Source organism: Equus quagga, chromosome 2 (assembly GCF_021613505.1).
Source record: "Equus quagga isolate Etosha38 chromosome 2, UCLA_HA_Equagga_1.0, whole genome shotgun sequence".
In the NCBI taxonomy this organism is placed as follows: domain Eukaryota; kingdom Metazoa; phylum Chordata; class Mammalia; order Perissodactyla; family Equidae; genus Equus; species Equus quagga.
Window position 1 is genome coordinate 93,486,175 of NC_060268.1, and position 18,624 is coordinate 93,504,798.

An 18,624-nucleotide genomic window follows, 5' to 3' on the forward strand; every position below is an offset into this window, starting at 1 on the left:
GACAAACAAGCACATGGAAAGATGCTCAACATCATTAGTCATTAGGGAAATGCAAATTAAAACCACAAAGAGATACCACTATATGCCTATTAGAATGACTGGAATTCAAAAGATGGACCATACCAAGTGTGGGCAAGGACGCAGAAGAACTGGAACTCTTATATGCTGCCGGCGGGAATGTGGATTGTACAGTCACTTTGGAAAACAGTTTGGCAGTCTCCTAAAAAGTCAGACCTACTGGATGATTCACCCATTCCACTTATATTATTTACTCAAGAGAAATGAAAGCATATATCCATACAAAGACTTGGCATGAATGTTTGACTATTTATAGCAGCTTTATCTGTAATAGCCCAAAACTGGAAACAACCTAAATCTCCATCAACAGGTGAATGGGTAAACCAGTTGTGGTACATCCACATTATGGAATACTACTCAGCAATAAAAAGGAATGAACTGCTGATGTAGGCAAAAATATGGCTGAGTCTCAAAATAATTATGCTGAGTGAAAGAAATCAGGCAAAAAAGAATATGCATTGTATGATTCCATTCATAGAAAATGCTAGAAAATGTGAATAAACCTAGTGACAGAAAATAGATCAGTTGTTGCCTAGACACAGGGAGACAGGCAAGGAATTACAAAGGGGCACAAAGGAACTTTTGGGGGTGCTGGATATGTTCGCTGTCTTGATTGTGGTGATGGTTTTAAGGTGTATAGTGTGCATATGTCAAAACGTATCAAATTGTACACTCTCGACATGTTTCGTCTCTTATACGTCAATCATACCTTTCACAAAGTTGTGAAAAACAAACCCCCACAAAAACCTCAAAACATGCATTTAAATTTTTATCAAAGGAGCTAACTTCAAGAAAAATAGTAAGTAAAGAGATGTACAGGTGGCCAAGAGACAAGGCAGGAATTGTGCCTATGGAGCTGGGACTTGAGGAGTTCGGGAAACAAGGGCAGAAAGAAACAGTAAACTCTGGAGTGGCCTGCTTGAGTTCAGGTCTGGGTTGGCCTCTTAAGAGCTGGTATAGAACTAGTTATAGAATAGATTTGGCGGCCAGAGCGCCTGGGTTAAAATCTCAGCTCTGCTGCTTTCTAGAGGGGTGGCCGTGAGCAAGTGATTTCACCTCTCTGTGCCTCAGTTTCTTCATCTCTGAAATGAGAGTCGTGACCATATGTCTCTCAGCACTGGGCATAGTTCCCGGCACATGAGGTGCTCGGTGAACACTGCTCTCAAGGGTGGTACCCAGGTAGTTGATGACTGGCTCAGGGCTAGACCTTGAGCACCCAGTGCCCAGCCCTGGGCTCTCAAACACTTTGTGCTGCCTCCTGGTCAAGCAAACGCCAGCCCCAGGGAGGGAAGCGTTGCTGTAGAGGTTGCATCTAGTCCTTGGTCCCAGCTGCTTGGCTCAATGATCTAGATTGATATTATTCCTTCTGGGCTTTTGGGGAACAGAGCCCGTGGCCCATAGAGCTGAGTTCTGGGCCACAAAATTCCCCCGGCTCACTCTGGCAAGGTCAGATGCTGGGCTGAGCTGAGCATCATTGCAGCTCTGAGAATTTCTGCCCCTTGATGAAGCCATGTGCTTGGTACCATGCTAAGCTCAGTACACACATTCTCTTCTTTAGTCCTCTCCATGACCTTGAGAAATGAGAGGTCTTTGGCTTTATTTTCCCAATGAGGAAGCTAGACTCAGAGAGGCTGGATGGTCTGCCCCAGGTCACACAGCTCTCTCTCCTCCCATCAGCCCTGAGCACCTCTTCCCTGGGGCCCTGGGTGCTATTGTGTGTGGGTGGGGGAGATGCTGAGGTGATGGCCTTCTGCTTTTCCCCTGCAGGGGTCTAGCCCTCGCTGCTTTCCTGGGCCTGGGCCTGTGGCTGGTTCTGGACACCTCCCGGCGGCCGGAGCAGCTGGTGTCCTTTGCAGGAATCTGCGTGTTCATTGGCCTCCTCTTCGCCTGCTCCAAGCATCACCGTGCAGTGAGTGTTGGTTGTCAGGCCCAGTGGGCCTCAGTCCCTCGTCTCTCTCTGTCTCCTTGGCATCCATCCATCCCCTGACATCAGGACCCATCCCTGTTCCATAGTGTGGCTAACACCTGCCCCCAGGCTCCAACCAAGCTCCCGGAGGTCCTGAATATGGGGACCACAGCTAAAGAACCACAAAATGCTGAGAGGCAGCAGCAGCCTGTAGGAGGCCAGCTCCCCTTTGCTGGCGGGGGCGGGGCATCAAGAGAGAGGGGGTCAGGGAGGAGGAAAGACGGAGGGTCCAGGCAGACAGAGGTTACACTGAGGCCAGACCTGAGGCCACCATTCCAGTTCTGTCAACCTAGTGGTGATGTGGACCAAGTGCCCTGGCACACCAAGGCTGGTCGAGTCTCACGTGGGTCCTTGGTTAGACCTTGCCCCAGCCCTGCCCACTCTCCCAGGCCCATTGCTGCCGAGAGTGTGGCCTATACTGAACCCAGGAGAATGTGACCATTGGCGACAGTCCCAGAGCTCGGGCTGGGTCCAGCCCCCATCCTACAGACAGGCCAAAGCTCTCGCAACTCCTCAGGAGCCCGTGCTCCGTGTCCTCACCCTACCTGTTCCCTGTGGGTCCCCCAAGGAGAGGAACTCACCAGGACCTTTCTATTGGGTGGCAGGTGTCCTGGCGGGCCGTGTCCTGGGGCCTTGGGCTACAATTCATACTAGGACTCTTCGTCATCAGAACAGAACCAGGATTTACTGCGTTCCAGTGGCTGGGCGACCAGATCCAGGTGTGTACGTGGGGCCATACTGCCCAGGGCATCTTGGGTTGCCAGGGACTAGAGGAGAGGGCACTCGGTTTGGGGGGAGGTGGGTGATAAAGCCATAGAAAGGTATTGGGACCAGGATGGTGGGTGTGTACTGGAGCCCCAGACCAGGTGGGGGCTGGGCGATGCTGTGGCTACTTCCCCTGGGCCTGGTACCACCCGCCCAGACAGAGCAGTCCTTTCAGAGGCTGAGGCTGAAGTGGAAGAGATCTCAGAACAAGGGGGTTCTCAGGGTCTCTGGGCACCGCAGCATGCGGCCCTCAGCCGTCATCAGCGGTGTAGAACTTGTGAGAGTTAAAAGTGCAAAAAAATTGTAAGAGATTTACTTTGTGTGTGTGTGTTTAAAAATAATGTTCAATTTGTTGAAGTTATACTTTTTAAATTCCATCTTCTTTGTTGGGATAAACACACATAACACAAAATTTGCCATTTGATCCATTTTTAAGTGTCATTAAGGTCATTCACATTGTTGTGCAACCATCATGATTTACTTTTTAAAACAGGAGTTATCGAGGATGCAGTTGCCGCCTGTACTCACCCCCTCTCACCATCTCTCATTTCCACATGCTCTCTGGAGGGAGAGCTCGGGGGGCGGGGGAGTGGAAATCCCGCGTGTCCAGGCTCTGTGCACGCCCGCTGGCTGTGCCACGGGCATCTGCGTGGGTGTGGCAGAGGAAGACAGTTGCTGCTCTGGTCATGCCCCATTTTATAGATGGGAACATGGAGGCCTGGATAAGAGAAGTGACTTGTCCTGAAGTCACGGTGCAACTTCAGGACCTAAACACAGGTCTCCTGTAGAAGTGTGGCCAGATTCGAACACCAAGGACGTGAGCCTGAGATGGGGACAGGATGGGGCCTGTGTCACTGGATGGGAGGGGAGTGGGCAGGCACAAAAGGCGTCCCCTTTGCCCGCCTCCTCCACGTGTCTCACAGTCTTGCTTCCTCCATTGTCGCTTGTTTATTGTCCAAACAACTCTCATCTCAGAGTATTTCTTTAAAATTTATTGAAAAGATGTCTCTTCTGGAGAATGTGCTACGAAGGAGCATTCGCCTGTGAATGTGGCTTTAACAGCGCATGTTGCCAGGTGGTACCCCAGCATCTGATAAGGCCCAGGGCCTGGGGGACCCCATCCTTGGGCCAACCCACCCGGGTCCAGGAAGGCTTGTGGCCTCGGTGTCCCTCTCTCCCCACTAGGCTGCTGGGAAGGCCCCCGGAGCAGGTGAGGCCCCCCCAGCTCACCCCAGCCTGGTTCTCCGGCCAGTTTCTGCCCTCTTTCCTCCCTGGCCTCAAGCTGGTTTTCGTTCCATCTGTTTTCTCCTTTCAGATCTTCCTGCGCTACACCGAGGCCGGCTCCAGCTTCGTGTTTGGGGACACTCTCGTCAAGGATGTCTTCGCCTTTCAGGTCAGCTCAACTCTTGGTCCACGAGGCCTTTAGCAGCCGCTGCCCAGCAGCTCCAGCTAGTGGAGTCTGGGCAAGCCGTGCCGGGCCAGGCCCCGGTGGAGGGGAGGGCTCCTGCAGGCAGAGCCGGGTACTGCAGCTGATGAGGCTTAAGCCTTGGGTCCTGGGAAGGGGCCACGGCAAAGTGCTCACCTGGTGATATGTTTTCACTACATTTTGTAAAATTTGCAAAACTAAGGTATATCTGCATTCTTTTCCTTAAAGATGAATACCCAAATGGCAGAATTGCTGGGAGGCTGAGGACAAAAAGAGAGGGTAGGGGCATGGGGATTGTGTTTGGTACCACCTTAGCCCCCCGACAGCTACAGGGCCCCTGGACCTGTAAAGGACAGTTTCCAGGAACCCTCAGGCTCAAATGGTCCTCTCGGTGTGCTCCTCCTTCAAGGCTGCTCACAGGCGGCCTTTGACAGGAAGCCTGCCCTCATGAGTCCGGCTGCCAGCTACAGCTCCCTCCTCTGGACCCACCTAGACCCACAGTCCCTCCCTCCCTCTCTCTTCCCTTCCTTCCAGCAAAAATTTATTGTGCATCTACTGCAGTGCAAAATATTATGGGGGAAACTGAGGTAAAGACTGAAAGACCTTATTGTGTATTGGTAGAGCCCCCGCCCTAACGTGAAATAGGGCAGCCTGCGCTGAGCATGCAGTGGTGTGGCCGCTTCACAGCTCTGAGTGGAGCTGTGGCCGTATGTCTTCTTTCTCCAGTCATCTGCCCAAGCACCTAAATGCCTCCTCGAGTAAGAACTCTGGCTCTCCTCTGCCTGCCTCCCCCTCAAACTGTCTAGGGACCTGAAGCCGGCTCCAGCTTCAGCTCCACTTCCAAATGCCTGGTGGAGAGAAACTTGGTGCCCCGCCCTCCCATTAGCTGGTCCCAGATTTCTGCAACTGTTGCCACAGCACCACGGAGGGAAATCAGTGCCGCCCACTCCAGAGTGTCCTGGACCACTGTCGTGGTGGGACTGCTGCACGGGCTTTATGCGTAGGTTCTGGAGGTTTCTGCTTTTGTCATTTTCCCATCCATTGTTCCCAGAGCCTCCCCCCACTGCTGGGGCTGCCAGAGACTGAAGGCTTCCGGCTGGAGACTGAAGGCTTCCGGCCTGAGCCATGCGCTGGGCCGTGAACTTCTGGCCCGGTGTTGAGCCAGGTCATGAGTCCAGACACTCCTGCTCACCCCTGCCCCTGACTCGTGGTGAGGTCCTCTTGGAGCCTTGGTGTCTGTTTGTGCCAGCAACTCTCTGGAAAATGTCCACTCCGTCCAAGGGGTTCTAGTCCTAGGAGGAAAGGGGGAGGGGACCAGGTTCCTGTCCTTGCAGGAGTCTTCTGTACCCCAGGACAAATTTGTCCATCAGGTTTCTGAGACAGTTCTCTGCAGGGCGGGGCGGGGTGGGGGTGGGGACCGGGAGGGGCAGCCTCTGTCGCCCCCTCCGAACGAACGTCCCCCAACACCATTCCCTTAAGGCAAGGCGGGTGCTTCTCCCTCCACATTTGCATTTCCAAAGAGGGGCCACCTAAGGTTTCAGGGCTGAGCCATGAAGACCCGCTCTGGGGCGACTTCTCTTGTCTACCCAGACAGAGGAATGGTGGCCGGCAGCTTCTCACGCTTTTATAAGACAAACACAAGACACCCTGCTGTTCAGCCTCCCCGGGCAGCCGGGGTCAAGTGCAATTGGCACAAAGGAAAGTGGCTGGGGAGTCGTGGAGGGAGAGGTTGTTTAAACCAGGGACTAGGAGGGTGACTCGTTGAGGGGGTGGCACTGGACATGCAGCTTCAGGACAGGAAAGGCTTAGATGCACGGAGATAGACAGGAAGAGGACACAGCATGGGCAGAAGAAGGGAGGTGAGCAAGGGCTGGGGCGTCTCAGGGGCAGGCACGTGAGCTATTTGAGGGGAAGCGTGGGTTTGGTGGGGCTGTATCTTGAAGGACCTTAAATGCCAGGCTGAGGCATCTGGGTTTTGTCCCAACGAAATGGGGAGCTATTGAAGATTTGTGAGCAGGGAGGGACTTGATCAGAGCTTTGGGACAATTGTCATGTCAATAGTGGGTAGGAAGGGTTGTAGCCCGGAGGCTAGGAATAGGGGACCCATGAGGAGGCTGCCTGACACCCAAGTGGTGACCCGGGGCCATCAGGCTGCCACAGTCCAGAAGAGAGGTCAACGTGGGGAATGGAGGTTGGGGGAGGGCTGAGACATAGCCTCCATGAAGTTCACCACTTGATTCCACATGTTGCCATTGTGTTTGCATTTAGTTATCTGCAGGCCAGGCCTGGGTCTCACTCATCCTTGTGTCCCTTAACTGACCTTGAGTCCTACAAAGCCCCACCTGGTACCCGGTACATTGCTCTGTGCTGAATGAGTGAAGTGAATAAATGATAGTTCTTCTGTGCACATGGGAAGCCCCTCTGTGCCTGCAGGGAAGGCCTGGCTCCGTGAGCTCCTGGCTCTGGGTTGGGCTCCCATACAGCCAGCCTCTCCCTGGCAGGGCCACCATTCCCATGACTGTGAGGTCCTGAGCAGACTTCTCTTTGGCTCAAGCCCTGGGCTAAGGAATTCTCTCTCCAAAGCTCCCCAGCGGGGGCCAGAGCTTCCCACCCCTCAAGAGCCAGGCGCTCCACACAGGCTTTGCAGCAGGATTCAGGGCACTGGAAACAATTTTGTCCCACTCTAGATCTGAGATCTTGGTGGAACAGAGAAGAAAAGCTTAGGGAGACAGGGAGGGGGAGGGAATCGTAATAACAGCTGCTAGTTCTGGAGCAAGGACTATGTGCCAGGCACTCATTTCGGCCTCACAGCAACTCTACGGGGAAAATACTGTCCCGTTCCCCTTTTTATGGACAAGGATACCGAGGCTCAGAGCAGTTGTTGCTTGCACAAGGTCACATAGCCAGTAAGTGTTGGAGGCAGGATTGGAACCCAGGTCCAAAGCTCTCGCTTATTAGCTTCTGTGCCTTGATGTCAGAGCTGTTTCGTTGGTAGGCAGTAGTGACAAAGGGGCCCTAGACCCTAGATGTTTATTTTTCCCCTGGTTTAGAAGAAAATCATATTCTTTAGGACTATTTGGTTGCAAGTGATGGAAACCCAGGTGAAACTTGCTTTAAAAGGAAGGAGGAAAGAGAGAAGGCTGTTTCTTGCTCACAAACCAGAGAGCAGAGCTGGTGCAGGCTGGAACCAGGGCCCCCCAGCTGCCAGGCTCATGGCCCTCGGTCTCTCATCTCAGCTTATCCCAGGGTGTCAGCTTCATTCTCTCAGACCAGATCTTCCCCTGGCCCCAGCAACATCAGATGCTCGTCCTTATAGAATAGTACTGAGAATGGAGGAAACTCTTTTCTGCCAACCCAAGTTAGAGAAATCCTGGGCCAGGTTCGGATTGGTCTGCCTTGGGTCATGTGACCATTCTTGGATCAATTGCCAAGGTCAGGGCATGGGATACTGCAACTGGAGTGACTGGGGTCTCGTGCTCACCCCTCAAGCATTGGGGGAGGGGGGGTGCTCTGGTTGAGTGGAAGCCACCCTCAGAAACTCATCATTTGAAAGAGCATTTCCTAGGAGAGACGGGTACCGTTAACCCCCCAGCACAGAAAACAAGGCGGACGGCTCCTGTAGGACCCGCAATTAGCTACATTTTCAGGATGCCCTTGAGTTCCAAATGGGTATTTGTGGTCTAGTGTAGGAGCAGGGCCCAGTGACAGAGAGCATACCTGCCTGGGAGAAACAGCAATGACACGGGCCCTTTGATCTATAGTCCCTCCCTGCCGTAACAGGGGGCCACATTTGGGGGTCCAGGCTGTCCAGGGTGCTTAGCTCCTGAGTCAGTTGTAAGTGACAGAAACACAACTCAAACTGACTGAAGCAAAAAAAAAAAAAAATTTAATTCCTATAATTGAGCAATCCAGGGGCTTCAGTCCCTGCTGGACCCAGGGTCTCAGGATCACCTGGGATCTGCCTTGCTTATGTCCAGGTTCTGTGTTCTCAGTGTTGGCTTTAGTCTTAGTCTTGGGCAGGCTCTCTTGAGGCGGTGGCAAAGCTGTACCAGGCTTATATCCAACCAACCTGGCAGCCTCAGTTGGGAGAGAAAGAGAGAATGAGAGCAAGCCTGTTTTCCACTAGCTCCAGCAGGAATCCCAGGAGTGGGCCGTTCTTGGCCTGGCTTGGAGCATATGCCCATCCCTGAACTGTAGCCAAGGAGGACACATGGCTTTGGTTGGCCAAACCTGGAGCCCACGGGCTGAGAGTGGTTTTCCAAAGGGAAATCAATGCCTTGTTACCAAAAGAAGGAAGGAAGGTGTGCTGGGCAGGCCAAGCTGGGCCTATCCAACAGGACACCCACCGACTCTCTCCCACCCCAGCACTGAAGTATCCTCTGGCTGCTGCTGGGTCCACCCCTCACCAGCGTCAGCTCCGTGTCCTCGCACCCTTCCACCCTTTCCAGAGGAATGCGCACACACCTGCTGCTCGCACCTCTCCCCAAATCGCCCTTTAGAACCACGGATTCATAGACCATTAGTGCTGGGGGGGAGCTCAGCCCTCTCTGGGCCTCCCCTTTATATTACGCGTGGTCACACCAAGCCCCAGAGGGGACCAGTGACCTGGCCATGGTCGCCCAGTGAGTAAGGGCAGAGCCGGGCCTGGAACCAGCTAGTTGGACTTCCATTCAAGGGATATTTACTTCCTTATACTGTAAGTAGAAGTGAATGACATCGTGCCTCCCTTTCAAATATAAAAAGCATCCCTAATAACAATAATGATACATTGGAAAGGTATTCATGGTTGCCAGAGACTTTGAGACTGGATCTTCAGTCAAGAGAATCGACAAGGGAGGTGGGTTTCTCATTAACCACCCTCAGCATTTCCCGTCCAACACTAACCATTTCCTGGCCCCTGGGAGGCCCTGCCCTCTGGGCAAACGCCAGCAGCCTGCTTAGCAAGGACAGGCCAGATGAGGGAGGACTGAAGACAGATGTCCCGGGGCCGGCTCCGTGGCTGAGAGGTTAAGTTCGTGCGCTCCGCCGTGACGGCCCAGGGTTCGGATCCTGGGCGCGGACATGGCACTTCTCGTCAGGCCACGTTGAGGTGGTGTCCCACATCCCACAACTAGAAGGACCTGCAACTAAGATATACAGCTGTGTACAGGGTGGGTTTGGGGAGATAAAGCAGAAAAAAAAAAAGGAAGATTGGCAACAGTTGTTAGCCCAGGTGCCAATCCTTAAAAAAAAAAAAAACAAACAGATTGAACATCAGGCCATAGATATTTAGGGGAAAAAAAAAAAAAAGGACAGATGTCCCACAGATGCCCCACGGCTACGGGATTCCCTTTCTCACAAGACTCACTAACCACAGAGTTTCATTCACCGCCCACCCCACTGCATCTCACATGCACACACACACACACTCATGCACACGCACACTTGCCAAGCTTGGGACTTGTCTTCAAGGTGAAGGGGGCTTTGTCGGTGCTGAGTCGGATAGAAGACTCAGGAGCTTTCTTTTCGCTCTTTCCATGAATCTTGTGTACCCAGCCCAAGGCCTCTGGCCCGGGTCAGCCGGGGGAAGTCTCCTTAGAGACTCCTTAGCTCACTTAGATTTTCAGAATCCAAGCTGCTTCCTGCTGGGCCGCAGGCCAGCTCATCCCTTCTCCAGGAAGTGCATTCTCTGCCTGGGGCTTCTTCAGCCCTCCACCCACTCTAGCCTGGAGGCCAGCACAGCCGACGTGGCTGCCGCCTCTTGGCTGTATCGTCCTGATTAGTCATTCCACCTTGGCTCCATCTCCCTTCCAGTGACTTTCCACCCACACGGTCGTCTCCTGACAAGCTCCCACATCCTTGCTGGGTCTGGCTGACCTGGGAACACACACCCACTCATCCCTTCACCATCACTCCAGCCTCTGGAACACGCAGCCACTCACTAGCCTCAGCAGGGCTGCTCAGTTCTCCCCGAGGAAAGTCTAGGTCAAGGAAAGTGTCTTCATCTCCTGATGCAATCCCCAGTGGTCAACAGTGCCAAATTTTGCCAAAAAAAAAAAAAAAGATCAAATAAGGACTGAAAGGTGCCATTAAATTTAGTCATGAAGGAGTCCTGGGAACACTAGTGAGCACAATTTTCAGGCGACAGAATGGGAGGTAAATGAACACCAGTGGGGGGCCCCGAAAGGAGGGAGAGGGACATTGAACCAGGAGAGATCTTAGAAGAATGTGGCATCTGCACAGGTCCCTGAAGGTGACGTTGACAGGCAGAGAGTGGCATAAGGGGGCGGAGTGGCGAGGTCATTCTGGGCAAAGGGCTGGCGCGAGCAGGAAATCAGGAGGCAGGTCCAGTCTGTCTGGCCTTGGAGTAGCCTCTCCTGCTTTCCTGTAGTGCTGGTGGTGGGGTGGGCACGGCAGCAGCCACTTCTGAGAAACCTGCCAGCTTTGGGGTGTGTGGTTTATCGTGGCCTGGGGCTGTGACAGGCTCTGTCTGCAGGGCTTGGGCTTCATGGGCTGGGGCTGTGGGAGTTTGCCCAGACAGCGTCCGGAAATCGCCAGGAGCCCTAGCTCAGCCCCCTCCAGGGAGAGGAAGCAGCAGGGCCATGTGCTAGGGGTTAGTGCTACCTTCAGGACCTGCTTCCTGGTGGGAGATGATGCTTACACAGAGGGTGTGGTTCTCAGGGTGTGGGGTCCAGACCAGCAACATCCGGAGAGGTCAAATTCTCAGGCCCATCCCAGATCTACTAAATCCAAAACTCTGGGGGTGGGGCTCCAAATGTGCCATTCTAACAAACCCTCAGGTGGTGCTGCAGGTCCAGGGACCACACTCTGAGAACTGCTATCCTGGAGGAGCTGGCAGTTCCATCTCCTTTGAGCTCTGGGGAGCACTGGTACTAGCAGGACCAGCCCGCTCTGAGCTCCCACAAAGCAGTGGTCAGGACTTCCGTGGTGCATCGGCACCGGGGCTAGGGCTCTCCTTTGGAGGGGCGAATGCTGACCTTGAAGACGGAGAAATGAGGCTGTGGGACTGGCACCAGGGCAGCCCGCCGCAGAGTCACGGCAGGCCTTTGGCAACCTGCTTAGTGGCCAGGAGGTACTCTGTCTCTTTGTGTGACCCTGGGGCAGGTAATCAACATCTCACAGCCTCAGTGTCCCCGTTTGTGAAGTGGAGATGGTTGCCTCTACCTCAGTTGCTTTGAGGAGCCATGAGTCACCACACATTGGGTACCTGGCACATAGTAGGACCGCAGAATAGACACATAGTAAGACTAATGGCACTTCCCTCCCTCTTCCCGTGGCAGCACTGTCTTGAGCTGCCTGTCCTGTCTTCTGCCATCTCACACACTACAGGCCCCAAGGGTGTTTCCCAGGCTGGGAGATCATATTGGCCTCAGGGACCTTATTTAGTATTCAACATCCCACTTTAGAAAATTGGAGGCCACCTCTCTTCTCTTCCATTCACCTTCCCTCCCTAGACAGTCCCCACTTAATCCAAAATACAGCTTCCCTCCCACCAAAGAGCCCCATCTCAAGATAGAAGATGTCTCTCAGCTGCTGCCAGGAGAAAGTCTCAATTCTGCAGTCGGGTCCCGGCGTCCGGGCAGTCTCCCTCCTGGCCTGGGCCACCTCTGCAGCCTGGCCAGGTGGCTGAGCAGTCCCCTCTATGATAAATTGGACAACCAGTCTAGACAGTGTGTGATCCCCTCTGCGTTTACTCTGAGGGAGGGAGACTATGTCACCACCCCTCATGCTGGGGTGCATCCAGCACCAGGCAGCAAGGGGGAGTCACCGGGCAGGAAAAGGGTTTCTCAGACAGTGCCTGTGCTGCCTGTCAGGTGACATCCCCCACTGCAGCAAAGCTGGTGATGGACGTCATGTGGAGCAGGTCCAGACAGACACGCAGCCTTCATTCCTCTGGGCATGGAAAGGGAAGGCAGCCTCAGCCGGGCTGGTTTCTCGTCTCAGCGGAGCTGCGGGCTGGGGCTCTGTCCTTCTCAGGGACCATTCCGTAATCCCGGTTCATTGTGAACTGGAGCTTTAGTGTGATTGCTCAAGACCCTCCCCTCTTAAAAACGAAAGCAGCCCTGCCTCCACCCCTTGCCCCTCTCCACTCTGTCCTCTCCTCCTTCCGCACAGCCCAGCTTCCCCACAGAGCGGCAGGCCCTGCTGCCTCCACTTCCTCATGCCCCACACCTGCCTTGGTTTGTCGACACCCGACCTCTGTCCCTACCCCTCGTCTGACACTGCTCTCACCTAGGCAGTCCTGCTAGGTGCTAAGGGTTCATCTAAGTCCTTACCTTTCCAGAATTCTCCATGCATCTGGCATAGCTGACCATCCCTTCTTGAAAAGCTGTCCTCAGTTTCCATCACACCCCTCTCCTGGACGTCCTCCGACCTCTCTGACTGTCTCCTCTCTGTTCCCTCCATGTGCCCCTTCTTCCCCCTCACCCTTCAATGATGCTGACCCCAGGACCTTGTCCTTAGTCACTGCTTTTCTCACTCAGGGCGATTTCCTCAAGGGATTGCACCTGCCCTGGCCTCCCCCTGCACTTCTGTGCACAAGTCCTAAACCCTTCCTCGGAGCCCCTGCCCCTTCATCCAGCGGCCCACTCCACATTCCACTTGCGTGTTCCACAGGCATCCCAAACCCGGCAAGCTCACGACAGAGCTGATGAGCTTCTCCAAATCTCCCCTCTGCCGTGCTCCCCTCCTGGGGGAAGTGTCCACCTTTCACAGAAAATTAGAGGAGCACATGAGGAATTGGAAACAGAGAAAGAAGAAAACAAAATTTCCACGGCCCCCGCTCACGGAAGTAACTGCTTTGACTATTCAGGTGTTGGGCCTTCCAGCCTTCTCTCTGTGCTTTTCATAGTCCCATTTTCCCACTTAACATTTTAGCATAAGGATGCTCCCATGTTGTTACCAATTCTGCATAGCTTATTATTTTAAAACTGTTTGGAACAGATAACACATGAATAGAGCAAATATTTCAAGAGGACAAAATGGGATATGGTAAAAAGTCAGTCTCCCTCCCACCCCTGACCCCCGATTCACCCAGTGCTGTCCCCAAGGCAACTGCTGAGACAGGTCCTCTGCATATCCTGCTAACGCTATTCCTGCCCACAGAGCAGGCGCGACCCCCACCCCCTTTTACACATAGAACAGTGCAGCATACACCCTGTTCAACACCTCCCCTTTTTCATTTAAGAACCTATCTTAGAAATCATTCCACTTCTGCCCACAGAAACCTTGCTCATTCCCGCTTCCTGATTTTTAGCATGCCGCTGTGTGGTGATACCGTGGGCTGTTTGGCTGGTCCTCCACTGAGAGACGATGAAGTTGCGGCCAGTCCTGGCTGTGATAAACCAGACCGCAGTGAGGCTGCACTGGGCTGGGGCCGTTGGCCCCGGAGAGGAAGGAACAGATGTGAGGGGAGTTTTTTGTTTTTTATTTTTACTTTTTATTGAGATTATGATAGTTTACAACCTTGTGAAATTTCAGTTGTGCATTATTGTCCGTCAGTCATGTTGTAGGTGCACCACTTCACCCTTTGTGCCCACCCCTCACCCCCGCTTTCTCCTGGTAACCACTAATCTGTTCTCTTTGTCCACGTTTAACTTCCACCTATGAGTGGAGTCATATAGAGATTGTCTTTCTCTATCTGGCTTATTTCACTTAACATAATATCCTCATCAAAGTCCATCCATGTTGTTGTGAATGGGATGATTTTATTCTTCTTTATGGCTGAGTAGTATTCCATTGTATATATATATACCATATCTTCTTTATCCAGTCATCAGTTGATGGTCAATTAGGTTGCTTCCACATCTTGGCTATTGTGAATAATGCTGCAACAAACATAGGGGTGCATGGGACTTTTGGAATTGCTAATTTCAAGTTCTTTGGATAGATACCCAGTAGTGGGATGGCTGGATCATATGGTATTTCTATTTTTAATTTTTTGAGAAATCTCCGTACTGTTTTCCGTAGTGGCTGTACCAGTTTGCATTCCCACAGTAGTGTATGAGGGTTCCTTTTTCTCCATAACCTCTCCAACATTTGTTACTATTTGTTTTGTTATTTTTGCCATTCTAACAGGTGTAAGGTGATGTCTTAGTGTAGTTTTGATTTGCATTTCCCTGACGATCAATGATGATGAGCATCTTTTCATGTGCCTATTGGCCATCCGTATATCTTCTTTGGAGAAATGTCTGTTCATGTCCGTGAGGGGAGTTTTGAAGGAAGAACTGATGAGGCTAGGAGAAGCTGCTCACCGGAAACAGGGTGACAGGAGGAAGCACTGGTCACAGGTCCACCATGAGCCTGCTTCAGAGCTTGTCGGCATCGAGTGGAAGTAGAACATTAGAAAGACGAGGGGCCTCTAATTCAGGCTAAAGCACAAGAGGGAGGTTAATGCAGAGTCCTGGGCCGGAGACTGAGCTCACGGAGGATGGACACGGTGCACGGTGCCAGGCCCTACGTGGCTCCTTTACCCTCACACCCCGAGAGGTGGGCAGGTGATGGAAGGCGGTGGGCTCAGGGCCTGCTTCTCTACCACAGCACAGGCCTCATCCGTGAGGGGGATGACTGAGTGGACCCTCAATATTCAGAGGGGAACAGAGGGGACAGAAGTGCCTCGGAAGAGGCCCCGCATGTGGAACCCTCGTGATCTCATACACTGAATTCAGAGCATCGTCCCTGGCCCTGTCAGGCCTCTGAGTGGCAAGGCCCTGGATGGAGTGGGCTGTCTGGGGTCCCCCGGGCCCTGGACCTGCCTCCTCTGACCCAGGGCCTGGGCCCTTTCCCGCAGGTCCTGCCCATCATCATCTTCTTCAGCTGCATCATGTCAGTTCTCTACTACGTGGGCCTCATGCAGTGGGTGATCCTGAAGGTGAGTTCCCAGCGTCCGTGGCTGGGCTCTCCCAGAGTCACCTGCTCCCAGGGTCAACACCCTCTGAGTCTACCGCTAACCAAACATCCTGTCACAGAGTCTCCTGCTGTGATACTAAGGAGAAATGGCACCGAAATCCAGTGTGGTCTTCGTGGGAGGGAAGTTTGCAGAACTGAGGCTGCATGGAGAAGTGCTAGGGGAAAAGATAATTGATACAGAAAAGCTCTCAAGAGACGGGAGCAGCGGGCCACACGGGTCAGGCTTAGCTGGTGTAAATGTCAAATCCTGTGCTCATGCTCATAAAATCTGCTGCACAAAACCGGGATGCAGGAGGCAGCACTGGGTGACGCTGGACCTGGCAAAAGATGCTGAGGCTTTAGCTGATTGAGCCAAGAATAAACCAGCACCTTCAGGGGGCTGCCAGAAATGCAAACCCACCCATGGCCATGTTAAGAGCACACAGTGCAGGGCATGAGGGAGACAGTTATCCCCAAATCTGGAGAATGGGTTCAACCAAGGGGCTATAAACTGAACCCTCAGCAGGAAAGGGAAAGGACCCGACACCATACCATCCATGGAGTGGCTGAAGGAAGGAGGACAATGGGCCTGGAACAGAGAAGGCCAGGGTGGAGGAGGGTAGGGGTAGGAGAGCTGCCTCCAAATACTTAGAGCAGAAAGATTAGGGAAAGGGCAGCCTGGCAGGAACAGCAGGGGAGAGAAATCCCAGGGAAGCAGATTTTGTGCTGGTTGAAAGGAAGAACTGTCTAATTCAGTGTTGCCCAAAGCCTTTTTCACAACACTCTAGTTCCATAGCAGGTTATTAAATAACTAGTAGGGAAAGGGATCCCCTGGTTAAGTGATTTTGTGAAGCTAGGCTAGACACCAGGCTAAACAAATTTAAATAAGTTTCATGCAGGACTTCTCAGAGCCTTTACTAAGTTAATATGTATTAGTAATCTCCAAGGGGTGTGTGTGTGTGCAGCAATTCTCAAATATATTTGACCAAGGAATCCTTTTCTCATGGATGGTAAGCCCCTGTCAGTCAATGGCTGTGTGGAAGGAGAGGATGAAGGGACATTTGGAGGAAACGTAGATGAAGGAGTCCTAGCTGGGTTGGGAGTTGTAAGGTACTCGCACCCCTGACACCCTCTGACACTGGGGCTTGCTGATGCCAGCCCACAAAGAGCACCCTGCTTCCTCCTAGATCGCCTGGCTGATGCAGGTCACCATGGGCACCACGGCCACCGAGACCCTGAGTGTGGCTGGAAACATCTTTGTGAGCCAGGTAGGTATGGCAGCCTCCTGCCCTCATGCTCATCAGCAGCATCTCCAAGGAGGGCGGGCACCTTGGGTCCCTGGAGCTCTGATTCCGCCAGAGGAAGAGCCATTTGAACCTTCTCCCAGGGGCACCAAAGGCTGCTGCCCCAGGGATGCGCTCTTTGCCTGGGTCATGCCAAGGAGGATCTGGCATCAGTCCGGCACCTCCTACACCTCTAGGCCTAGGCTGTCTTCACCAACTTAGAGACCCACAAATCCCCCAGATGGAGTCTGACTTTCTCCTTTTAGACATGAGGAGACCAGGGCTCTGGGGTAGGAATGACTTGCCCAGATCCCACAAGATAAGCCAGGACTCAGAACCCAGGTTTTCTCCTTCCTGGCTGGGGTTTTTTCCGTGACATCATTTTGTCTTTTTTCTTTTCCCTCCATCTTTCTGGAAATGTATTTTCCAAAGTAAACGGGACTCTGAAGGCACTACGAGCCCTGAGTCCTTTTCAGAAGGCCCCACCCTCCTGAGCGTGAGACTCCCGGGGGCTGTTCCAGGATCTTGGCCCAACTGCCCAACGTTTGAGTCACCATAAGATCTACTAGCCGAACTATGCCATATTTCACTGGACGGTTTAGGAAACTTTGGAGAATATTTGCATCATTTTTGCTATGGTGCAAGTGTGTCGAGTTCAAAGATTTTTTTTAAGACAAATGTGTTCTCAGATAAATTGTCCAAAATCCCTTAAGATGTTCGAAATGAGGCAAAAGAGAAAAAGGTACTGAACTACAAAAGCATTTATTTTATACAAAATGCTGCAAATGCGATCAATGGGTTTTGCTGAGAAAATACAAGTTTTAGGTGAATGTGATTTTGGGTGATTTGAAGAGTTCCCAGGGTAAATTAAGTTTGGACACGTTGTTGGGCAACAAATTGATCTAGACCCCGGGGTCTTTGCCTCATTTCCCCCAAGGGGAGGGGATGGGAGCCTTCAAGGATTGGCAGCGTCATTTCAACCTCAGCGTTGCTGGGCCTGGGCCCTCTTCTCTGTCCACGCTCCATCCCCGGGGGATGGCAGCAGCCCTTTGGCTTAAAGACTTTAAAGGTCTCCCAGGTCCCACTGTGCAGCCCTCATCTCTCCCCTAAACTCCAGGCTGACATATCCAACTGCCCCCTTGACCTCCACTTGGATAGCTAAGGGGCATCCCAAATTTACTACGCTGGGTGCGAGCAAGTAGAACCCTAGATTCCCTCCGTCAACACACCTGCATATCTCCAGGCCTTTCCCTCCTCAGTGAATGGTAGTGCCTTCCATGAGGTTGTTCGGACAGAAATCAAGGAGGCATCCTCTCCTCTGCTTCCCCCGCTGCCAGCTGCATCCAGTTGGTCAGCAAGTCCTGCCAGCCCTCCCCCGCCCCCGTCACACCCATACCCGCGCTGCTGCCCTTCTGCTTTGCTACCAGCCACCCTTGTCTCCCGCCTGGACACTGCCATCACCTCCGACCTGCTCTCCCTGTTCCACTCCTGCCCGACTCTGCGTCCTTCACACACGCGCCAGAGCGGCCCTCTAAAACCATGTCGGATCATGTCACTTAAACAAGTCCACTCCTTACCCTGGCTGGCCCTCCCGCCCTCCTCCTTCATCTTGACCCACGCTCCCACACACCCGCTCAGTGTAGACACACTTATGGGTGCTCACCCTTGCTGAGCCAGCCCAGGGCCCCTGCTGGCCACTCTGCCTGGAAAGCCGTGCTTCCAAACCAAATAGTTGGCTCCTTCAGATCTCAGCTCAGATGTCGCCTCCGTAGGGTGGCCTTTGCTGCTTGCTCAACTTCAAATACCCTCTCACCACCACGCAGTCTCTCACGTCTCTGCGCAGCCTGTATCGCCAGCTAAAATTACCTTGTTTATCTCCTGGGTCCCTTGCGGAGTGTCCATTTCTTCCCTTCACCTCCCCTCGCTGCTCCCAGGATATGAACTCCTGGAGGGCAGGCACTTTATCTTGTTTACCCGGTGTCCCTATTTTATAGAACAGTCTAGAACACAGTAGCTGCTCGTAACTATTTACTGAGTGGATGACTGCCTGGCTGCAGGCCTCCCCAGGTGCCCTGAATGAGCACACCTCCTAACGCCCCAGCTCCTTTCTTCTGGTTCCCCCCTGCTTCCTTCCAAGCTCAGGCCTGGAGTTACGCCTGCTTCCGGCCCTTTGCACGAACAGAGGTAATTCTGCAGACCTCTCTGGTCCCCTGTTTGCT

The 18,624-nt window shown here is 53.0% G+C and overlaps 1 protein-coding gene across 7 annotated transcripts in view; it reads left to right on the forward strand.

The window, feature by feature from the left end:
- The window catches only part of SLC28A1 (solute carrier family 28 member 1), a 62,469-nt gene that overhangs the window by 15,604 nt on the left and 28,241 nt on the right, over nt 1-18,624 (forward strand). For all 7 annotated transcript variants that reach the window (XR_006887416.1, XR_006887417.1, XR_006887418.1 and 4 more), the window contains exons 8-12: nt 1,846-1,987; nt 2,650-2,763; nt 4,125-4,202; nt 15,025-15,105; nt 16,310-16,390. Coding sequence is in view for 4 of the 7 variants with exons in the window: in XM_046652261.1 (XP_046508217.1) it covers nt 1,846-1,987; nt 2,650-2,763; nt 4,125-4,202; nt 15,025-15,105; nt 16,310-16,390 (496 nt within the window). In the remaining 3 variants the exon portion in view is untranslated. The remainder of the gene's footprint in view (nt 1-1,845; nt 1,988-2,649; nt 2,764-4,124; nt 4,203-15,024; nt 15,106-16,309; nt 16,391-18,624) is intronic.